The 10,299-nt window shown below is 43.4% G+C and overlaps 1 protein-coding gene across 5 annotated transcripts in view; it reads left to right on the top strand.

Annotated features, from left to right (window-relative positions):
• The first annotated feature begins 568 nt into the window (after nucleotides 1-568).
• The window catches only part of INTS2 (integrator complex subunit 2), a 62,488-nt gene continuing 52,757 nt past the window's right edge, over nucleotides 569-10,299 (top strand). The window contains exons 1-5 of one of the 5 annotated variants that reach the window (XM_054457137.2): nucleotides 569-688; nucleotides 1,974-2,284; nucleotides 3,549-3,687; nucleotides 6,799-6,901; nucleotides 9,127-9,240. In XM_054457137.2, coding sequence (XP_054313112.1) covers nucleotides 683-688; nucleotides 1,974-2,284; nucleotides 3,549-3,687; nucleotides 6,799-6,901; nucleotides 9,127-9,240 — 673 coding nt within the window. In that variant the 5' untranslated portion in view covers nucleotides 569-682. Of the gene's footprint in view, nucleotides 971-1,973; nucleotides 2,285-3,548; nucleotides 3,688-6,798; nucleotides 6,902-9,126; nucleotides 9,241-10,299 lie in introns of all 5 variants that reach the window. The other 4 variants (XM_063655631.1, XM_054457138.2, XM_054457139.2 and 1 more) reach the window with 4 other exon arrangements.

Genomic DNA, 10,299 nt, shown 5'->3' with positions numbered 1-10,299 from the left:
TAGCGGTTCTTCATATATAGACTAGTGGTTCTTTTCTGAGTGATCAGACTTCCTTTGAGAAGTTGTTGAAAGTTTTGGACCCTCTTCCCAGAAGAAGTGCGGAGCACTCAGTTCTGAATGGATTCCAGAGAATTCCTGAATCCCCGTGCATTGCCTCTCTAAGGTTCTATGGGTCCCCCAAGTTAAGAACCTGAAAGGAAGTGTTTAACTTCTGACAGCGGACGTGTGAGGTCAAGAGCGGAAGAAAGGTTGGGGTTAGATCACTTTTAAAATTCTCCTACAAATCCTGGGATTCTAGAATTTTGGTTCCGGGAAGGCACGGACAGAGATTTAAAGAGTACAGTTTGGTACCACTAGTGTCAAAGAATAGTGGGAACAATTTTAACACACGTTATGCCATTTGAATGCCATGGCAATCCCGTGATGATGAAATTTAAGTTCTGAGGGGCTCAGTGGCTTGTCTAAAAGGAAGGAGGTGGTAGGCTCTGGAGAACAGAGACTACCAGAATCACATTCCTAAATTCTTGGCGAGGAAGTAGCGGAGGGCAAACAGAGTGGAGAAAGGGGCGGGGCCGCGCACGCGCACAGTTGCATTGGCGCCGACGTCTCTGCCTTTCCTCTCGCAGCCACCCTTCCTCTCAGACCAGTACGGTGGCCGACGGGAGTCAGACGCTGGGGATGAATGAAGGTGCTGGGTGCAGGTTGAAAAAGTCTCCCGCTTTTCCGTTCCTACAGTCCCGGTTCTGCCTTTGTGTGGTGCCCCCGTCCTCCCCACTTTGTATCGACAACCCGGTTGGTCCCGGCGTCTGAGTTCTTGGTGTCCGAGTCGACTCGAGGCACAACTAGGGTTTGGGGTTCCGGATTATCGCCTAGGCCCAACTTCGGACTGCGCTCTCGATTTCTGCCGCGTCCCGCTTCTAGGACGCGGAGTCCGTGTGGGGTTCCGTGAGGCTGGAGGGTAGATCTTAAGGTATGAAGCGTCCGCTTCTCTGGCCTCAGCGCGTTCCTAGGTCCGTGTCGGAGCCTGGCCAGACTTTGCTCAGCCTGAAGGACTTGTTGGTTCTAGCTGCGCCCGGGCCGAGACGGAGGAGCACACAGGTCTTGGCTCCTCTGCTCCAGTCAGCCCGCCCCTCTGTTAAAAGAGCAGCCCCTCCCTGAAAGCAAAGCAGTTTTTACCCACGACTTTTACCCACGCTGCTGCTAGTCGGTCGGCCTTGAGAGGGGACTGCTTTGGCTGCCTGCTCACTGCCTTTTTGTTTGTTTGCTTTTTGTGCCTTGGATGATTCCTGGAGACAGAGAATTGCGCTAATGAGACGCGTCTTTCTCTCTCACGTAGCACCCACACATCTGCTATTTACCCGGTAACACAGGGGACATAGGATAGTGTTGTGGCTTCCAGAGCCTTGAATCTGGCATTGCTTCTGCCCAGTGATTTGCTAGTTTTTCCAGCGACTCGTGGAGGGTGAGAAAGAGAAGCCCAATAGTGCTTGATGTATATCGGGATAGGCATGTGAAACTATCGGGGTATGAAAGAAAGCACTTAACTATGACCGTTCACTTACTTTTGTTTACATTTTGTGGAGCTCATATGACTGATATAGTGGAGAAAGTCTTGGACTGGGATTTTAGTAGATGAGGATTCAGCCTTGGATTGTGCCTCTAACTAGTAATACTACTTTGGGCGTGTTACTTCATCTCTCTGGGCTTCATATTCCTTCTTTGTAAAATATGAGTATTAGAGCAGAAGTTTCCTAAGGCTGGAAGAGACATTAATATACTCTCTTTTCTTTCCCATTTTCCAGGTGACAGTATAAACCTAGGGAGACAGAGAAGACTTGTCTTGGTTGTGCCAGGAACATTGCCAGCATAGGGACCTATTAAAGATACACCACATTTTTCAGGGTTTTTAGAAAGTTGGGTGTTCATACATGTGAAAGTTAAACTCCTACTTTCATTTGTATTTTTACCATTAGGATCAACAAACAGTAAGAATGACTGAATGTACAAGTCTTCAGTTTGTCAGCCCTTTTGCTTTTGAAGCAATGCAGAAGGTGGATGTTGTTCGCCTGGCATCTTTAAGTGATCCAGAATTAAGACTTCTCCTGCCCTGCTTGGTACGGATGGCACTTTGTGCACCTGCTGACCAGAGCCAAAGCTGGGCTCAGGATAAGAAACTCATCCTTCGCCTTCTTTCTGGAGTGGAAGCTGTCAACTCCATTGTTGCATTGTTGTCCGTGGACTTTCACGCTTTAGAACAAGATGCCAGCAAAGAACAGCAGCTTAGGTAATGTCATGTTATATTATATGTGGATTTGGATTTGACAAAGAATAGGGAATCAGATATTTTTCAGAGCTCTCCAGAAAAGAGATAATGAGAATCTAAATTCTGGAGAGCATTTTACTTAGGTCTTTTCTATTTATAGTTACAATTCCAGAATCTTTTGACTTCCATGTTATAAAATGTTATCTAGAGAAATTTGGCAATGTGCTGTTGTATATGGGCTAAACTCATTAGGCCAGTTTCAGTGGGAAGTAGGTAGGGTAACTGCCCCTAGATTAGAGGGATTTATTGGAATCACTTGGGAGGCTTTTTTTTTTTTTTTTTTTTTTTGAGACAGAGTTTCGTTCTTGTTGCCCAGGCTGGAGTGCAATGGCGTGATCTTGGCTTACTGCAACCTCAGCCTCCCGGGTTCAAGTGATCCTCCTGCCTCAGCCTCCCGAGTAGCTGGGATTACAGGCACCTGCCACCATGCCCGGCAAATTTTTTGTATTTTTAGTAGAGACGGGGTTTCATCATGTTGGCCAGGCTGGTCTCGAACTCCTGACCTCAGGTGATCCACCTGCCTTGGCCTCCCAAAGTGCTGGGATTACAAGTGTGAGCCACTGACTGGGCCCAGCCTCTTGGGAGGCTTTTAAAGCTTAGATATTCCCAAAGATTCTGGGCAGATGCTATGTCCTTCCCTGCCCGTTGTGAATCTAGTAGCAAGCCACCATTAGTGGAAGTGAGTGTTAATTGTCAGTTGTGGTAGAGTATTTATTTATTTATTTATTTATTTATTTTTATTTTTTTTAGACCGAGTCTCGCCCTGTTGCCCAGGCTGGAGTGCGGTGGCGTGATCTCGGCTCACTGCAACCTCCACCTCCTGGGTTCAAGTGATTCTTCTGCCTCAGTCTCCCGAGTAGATGGGACTACAGGCACGCGCCACCATGCCCGGCTTTTTTGTATTATTAGTAGAGACGAGGTTTCACCATATTGGCCAGGCTGGTCTGGAACTCCCAACCTTGTGATCCGCCTGCCTCGGCCTCCCAAAGTACTGGGATTACCGGCGTGAGCCACCGTGCCCGGCCTATGTGGTGGAGTATTTATTATACGTAGGATGTGAATCCCTGAAATACATAGGCAAACTAAATAGCATTTCAGAAGTAACAGAACATTTTAGAACACTTTATACATCCTTTTGTAGCTTATTTCAATAAAAGATAATTTTTATGCAATTATTTCCATATCAGTGTTCTCATAATTATATTACATGTTTGTACTTCATTAGGCATAAACTTGGAGGAGGCAGTGGAGAGAGCATCCTGGTATCACAGCTTCAGCATGGACTGACGTTAGAGTTTGAACACAGTGATTCACCTCGTCGATTGCGTCTTGTGCTTAGTGAACTGTTGGCAATTATGAACAAGGTGCATTTCTCTTAACCACAGCTCAAAGTATGCATGATTTGATGTCTATGTATAGGGAGGTAGACAGAAAAAGAGACAAGAAGTCAGGCAGGTTGAATTCTCCTCTACTCTTATTTTGTTCTTTTGGAGACGGAGTTTCATTCTTATTGCCCAGGCTGGAATGTAGTGGCATGATCTCGGCTCACTGTAATCTCTGCCTCCCAGATTCAAGCGGTTCTCCTGCCTCAGCTTCCTGAGTAGCTGGGATTACAGGTGCCCGCCACCACGTCTGGCTAATTTTTTGTATTTTTAGTAGAGATGGGGTTTCACCATGTTGACCAGGCTGGCCAGGCTGGTCTCGAACTCCTGAACTCAGGTGATCCACCCACCTCAGCCTCCCAAAGTGTTGGGATTACAGGCATGGGTCACCATGCCCGGCCTTCTCTACATTTATTTCTATATATTTGTTTTCCTTTCAAAGCCTGAAAGGATATTATAAGTCTGCCTTAAAGGCTTTCTCTAATTATCATTTTCTCTCATTTATACTTGTTCTGCATTTTCTATCAGAGGGATTTTTTTCCGTATGGAATCCATACACAGTGGCTTCTTGACATTTAGAAAGGGATTCATCTCAAGGCTTGTACAGATTATCAAATTTATTAGCAGATAATACCTTTATGGGATACAATTTCTCCCATAAAGTGTAATGAAGTAACATTTTCAGTAACTGAATGTGAATAACTGAAAAATGTATGTGATTCATTTAGACACTGGATGAGCAGTAACAGCCTCATATATGACAGTAGAGGGGAGTATCAATGCTGAATTGAATGTAGGATGATTGGCTAGTCTCAATCACTAAATGACCAAAGTGCTTCTTTACACTAATGAAAGCTATTCAAGTTATCTTCTTTGCAAAATTATAGATTACTTAGGTCATAGACCTTTGGGTAATTATGGTTAATTGAAACTCTGAATTTAAAATTTTTGAATGTCAAAGGTCTATCATATAAATAACTAAATTAGCTGGGCGTGGTGGCACACGCCTGTAATCCCAGCACTTTGGGAGGCCGAGGTGGGCGAATCACCTGAGGTTGGGAGTTCAAGACCAGCCTGACCAACATGGAGAAACCCCGTTTCTACTAAAAAGTACAAAATTAGCCAGGAGTGGTGGTGCATGCCTGTAAAAGAATTGCTTGAACCTGGGAGGCGGAGGTTGTGGTGCGCCGAGATCATGCCATTGCACTCCAGCCTAGGCAACAAGATTAAAACTGCCTCAAAAACAACCACCACCACCACCACCACAAAAACCCACTAAATTAGATCTTTATGTTTATTTACTGTTATAATTTTGGGGAGTCAATTTATAGTAAATAAAGTTTAGTTTTATAAGTTGTGGACAAAAAGGACTAAATTCTGTTTCCATAGAAAATACTGGTAGAGAGGATTTTGGTGAGTTTTAGATAGTTTTTTTTTTTTTTTTGAGACAGAGTCTCACTCTGTCGCCCAGGCTGGAGTGCAGTGGCACAATCTCGGCTCACTGCAAGCTCCACCTCCCGGGTTCACACCATTCTCCTGCCTCAGCCTCCCGAGTAGCTGGGACTACAGGCGCCCGCCACCATGCCTGGCTAATATTTTGTATTTTTAGTAGAGACTGGGTTTCACCGTGTTAGTCAGGATGGTCTCGATCTCCTCATCTCGTGATCCGCGCGCCTTGGCCTCCCAAAGTGCTGGGATTACAGGCGTGAGCCACTGCGCCCGGCCGAGTTTTAGATAGTTTTTGAGGTATGTTAAAAAATTTTTCTAAAATTTCCATCACCAATTATTATTTCCTTCTCTTTTTTACTATTTTGATACTTTTATTTATTTTTGTTTGTTTGTTTTTTTGAGATGGAGTTTCGCTCTTGTTGCCCAGGTTGGAGTGCAGTGGCGTGATCTCGCTCACTGCAACCTTTGTCTCCTGGGTTAAAGCAATTCTCCTGCCTCAGCCTCCTGAGTAGCTAGAATTACAGGCACCCGCCACCATGCCTGCTAATTTTTGTATTTTTAGTAGAGACGGGGTTTCACCATGTTGGCCAGGCTGGTCTCGAACTCCTGACCTCAGGTGATCCTCCCACCTCAGCCTCCCAAAGTGCTGAGATTACAGGCATGAGCCATCATGCCCAGCCTATTTTGATACTTTTAAATTTCAGCCAAGAGTTTTCCTTCATCTTTTCCTTAATGCCTCGCTTGGTGGCTCTAATAAATAAGTGACTTTTCTCCTCTGGGAGATTTCCAGTTTTTTAGTTTGACACTCTTCCTTATATGGGAAATATGGTTATGAAACTCTTGTGGGGAATTTCCAAAAAGCTTAGTAGATTTTGTTATCTAAACTTTAATTCTTTGTTTTTCCAACAGTTTATTCGGAATTGAACATGAATTTATAGATAGATAGATAGATGGATAGATAGATATTTGTTTGTTTGTTTTCTTTTTTCTTTTTTTTTTTTTTTTGAGAAGGAGTCTCATTCTGTCTCCCAGTGTGGAGTGCAGTGGTGCTATCTCGGCTCACTGCAGCCTCCACCTCCCGGGTTAAAGCGATTCTCCTGCCTCAGCCTCCTGAGTAGCTAAGATTACAGACGGCCACCATGCTCAGCTAATTTTTGTATTTTTAGTAGAGACAGGGTTTCACCATGTTGGCCAGGCTGGTCTCGAACTCCTGACCTCAGTTGATCCACCCACCTTGGCCTCCCAAAGTGCTGGGATTACAGGCGTCAGCCACTGTACCTGGCCATGAATTTATATTTGTTAAACTGCTTTAGGTTGACTGTTCTTGGCTTTTTTAAAGCAGTTTATGTAGGCTGCATTTGTAGTTCATTTCTTTGGCTTGCCTTATCCTTTAATTCCAGTTGTCTCCAAATATTTAGATAGATATCAGTTCTTGAGATTGATACTGCTATATCTGAATCATAATTAACATGACTGCTGTGTGTGGTTAAATTGGTTGAAATTGATCGAATACTGCATATTCTGCTGTGGTATATTAGTGATACATTAAGAGACATAATCTGTGAGCTCAAGAAATAATTATAAAAATAGGGATTTAATTATCTGAAATTAATAGAGTTTATATCTTTTTTTTTCTTTTTTAAGGTGTCTGAGTCCAATGGAGAATTTTTTTTCAAGTCTTCTGAACTTTTTGAGAGTCCAGTATATTTGGAGGAAGCTGCAGATGTACTTTGTATTTTACAAGCAGGTACTGTACTGAGTGCTAAGATGGATTTCATATATAGTTTCTTGTTAAATGATACTGTGTAACTTCTTAGCCTGGTATGCTGTGTTATTTTAGGGATCATATAACAAACATGTTACGTGATTTTAAGTCAAAAGTGACTAATAGTTGGACAATGATTAAGTAAATTATATTATTTTCATAGTGTGACATATTATGCAGACATTAACATGGTATCTTTGATTTAATGACTTTAATGCTCGTTAATGATTTTGGAAAATGTTTACAATATGTTAAGTGAAAAAAGCAAAGGGCAAAGTGTTAAGTAGAATATAATCCCAGTTTTGGTAAAAGTTAAAGCAAGAACAATACCCTTGATGAATTAAAATAAAATACTTATTTTTTTTTTTAGAGACAGAGTCTTGCTCTGTTGCTCAGGCTGGAGTACAGTGGCAGGATCATAGCCCACTGCAGGCTTGAATTCCTGGACTCAAGGGATCCTCCCACTTCAGCCTTCTGAGTAGCTGGGACTACAGGCCTGCGGAAACAGTTTTTATTAACTTTGAATGATGGGATTAGGGCAGATTTTAATTTTCTTCTTCATACCTTTTTGTATTTTCCAGATTGTATATAACAGCTGTGAATGATAGAAATAAAAGAGGACAGAAAAATGTAAAGAAGGCTGTCGCTCATGCCTGTAATCCCAGCACTTTGGGAGGCCGAGGCAGGAGGATCACTTGAGCTCAAGAGTTCAAGACCAGCCTGGGCAACATAGTGAGACCTTGCCTCTACCAAAATGAAAAAAATTAGCCTGGTGTGGTGGTGTATACCTGTAGTCCCAGCTGCATGGGAAGCTGAGGCAGGAGGATGGCTTGAGCCTGGGAGATTGAGGCTGTAGTGAGCCATGATTGTGCCATTGCACTCTGTCCAGAGTGAGACCTTGTCTTTTTTTTTTTGAGATGGAGTCTCACTCTGTCACCCAGGCTGGAGTGCAGCGGCGTGATCTCAGCTCACTGCAACCTCCGCCTCCAGGGTTCAAGCGATTCTCCTGCCTTAGCCTCCCGAGTAGCTGGGATTACAGGCATGCAGCACCATGCCCAGCTAATTTTGTATTTTTAGTAGCGACGAGGTTTCACCATGTTGGCCAGGCTGGTCTCAAATTCTTAACCTTGTGATCTGCCTGCCTCAGCTTCCTAAAATGCTGGGATTACAGGCATAAGCCACTGCGCCTGGCTGAGACGTTTTCTTAAAAAAAAAAAAAAAAAGTATAGGCCAGGCACGGTGGCTCACACCTGTAATCCCAGCATTTTGGGAGGCCGAGGTGGGTGGATCACCTGAGGTCAGGAGTTCAAGACCAGCCTGGTCAACATGGTGAAACCCTGTCTCTACTAAAAACACAAAAATTAGCCTGGTGTGGTGGCAGGCGTCTGTAATCCCAGGTACTCGGGCGGCTGAGGCAGGAGAATCGCTTGAACTCCAGAGGCAGAGGTTGCAGTGAGCTGAGATTGCGCCTGCACTCCAGCCTGGGGGACAAGAGCGAGACTTCGTCGCAAAAAAAAAAATAAATAAATAAAAAGCAAATAAAATTTTCATGAAAATAGCTCTTTAGACCAGTTCTATAAAATAAAATTTCCTGTACTGTTCTATGCTGTGCTGTCCAGTGTTCTTTGTGGCTATGGATTACTTGAAATGTGGCTAGTGTGATTGAGGAACTGAACTGTTTTTAATTTAAGTATCCTTATGTTGCTAGTGGGTATCCTACTGGACAGCTTAGTGCTAGACTATGAGAAGAAAGTACTTTATTTTAGATGACATTTGTGAAATGTCAAAAGATATTTAATAATACAATGAAATGTCACTTTTGGCTGGGCATGGTGGCTCATGCCTGTAATTCTAGGAGTTTAGGAGGCTGAGGCAGGAGGATTGCTTGAGCCCAGGAGGTTGAGGCTGCAGTGAGCTATAATCACACACTGCACTCTAGCCTGGGCAACAGAGCAAGACCCTGTCTCAAAGAAAAAAAAAAAAAAAAAGAAATATCACTCTTTAACACTGGGGCCAGGCATGGTGGCTTATGCCTGTAATCTTAGCACTTTGGGAAGCTGAGGCTGGAGGATCGCTTGAGGCCAAAGTTTGAGACCCACCTGGGCAACACAGTGAGATTCAGTCTCCACAAAAAATTAAAAAAATTAGCTGGGTGTGGTGGAGTGCACCTGTTAACAAAGACTAACACTGACTTTGTTTTCTTGTAGAGCTCCCTTCCTTGCTCCCTATAGTTGATGTAGCTGAAGCTTTGCTACATGTTAGAAATGGTGCCTGGTTCTTGTGTCTCTTGGTGGCCAATGTTCCTGATAGTTTTAATGAAGGTAAATATGATTCTAATATGGGATATTGAAAAGACTTGCTTGGACATGTACAGGACCTATCTTTTTGACCTAAGAAGAAACATTAATGGGATTTTATTTGAGATTTTGTCTTTTGAAAGTTTGTTACTATGTATTAAGAAATATTGAGTTCACAAATTGTATTGAGTTTAAAGATCAGGCTGGGCCCAGTGGCTCACACCTGTAATCCCAGCACTTTGGGAGGCCGAGGTGGGCAGATCACAAGGTCAGAAGTTTGAGACCAGCCTGGCCAATATGGTGAAACCCCATCTCTACTAAAAATACAAAAATTAGCTGGATGTGGTGGTGGGCGCCTGTAGTCCCACCTACTGGGGAGGCTGAGGCAGAAGAATTGCTTGAACCTGGGAGGTAGAGGTTGCAGTGAGCCAAGATCGCGCCACTGCACTCCAGCCTGGGTGACAGGGTAAGACTCCGTCTCAAAAAAAAAAAAACAACCCAAGGAACTAGAAGATATAATATCTATAATCAGGGATCAAAGAAGGTACATGTATCTGTGAAATATCAAGAGAGCAATATGGGATATGTATAATGAGAAATGCTAGGAATCAGACCTTTGTTTTTTAGCCCTACTGCTGTCAGTTTACAGAGAAGTATAAAGTAGAAATTGAGAAAAATCGACTACATTTTTTCACCTCTATTTAAAACTTACAGTGATTGAAGGTTGTTGTTTGGGTATGAGTGATATAAAAATAAAAGCATTTTGTTGAGCAAGGTAGTTTGTGAATTAGGAGCCTGGGAGGAAAAACACTGGAGTTATAATTCCTGATTTTGTCATTCACTTTTTGTGTGAGCTCTATCAAAATACTTCTCATCTGGCTGGGCATGGTGGCTCATGCCTGTAATCCCAGCACTTGGGGAGGCCGAGGTGGGTGCATCATTTCAGGCCAGGAGTTTGAGACCAGCCTGGCCAACATAGTGAAACCCCGTCTCTACTGAAAATACAAAAATTAGCTGGGCTTGGTGGTGGATGCCTGTAATCTCAGCTACTCAGGAGGCTGAGACAGAATTGCTTCAATCTGT

This window comes from Pongo pygmaeus, chromosome 19, assembly GCF_028885625.2.
Source record: "Pongo pygmaeus isolate AG05252 chromosome 19, NHGRI_mPonPyg2-v2.0_pri, whole genome shotgun sequence".
In the NCBI taxonomy this organism is placed as follows: domain Eukaryota; kingdom Metazoa; phylum Chordata; class Mammalia; order Primates; family Hominidae; genus Pongo; species Pongo pygmaeus.
The sequence above is the reverse complement of the archived record's forward strand: the minus strand, read 5'-3'. Positions and strand labels throughout refer to the sequence as shown.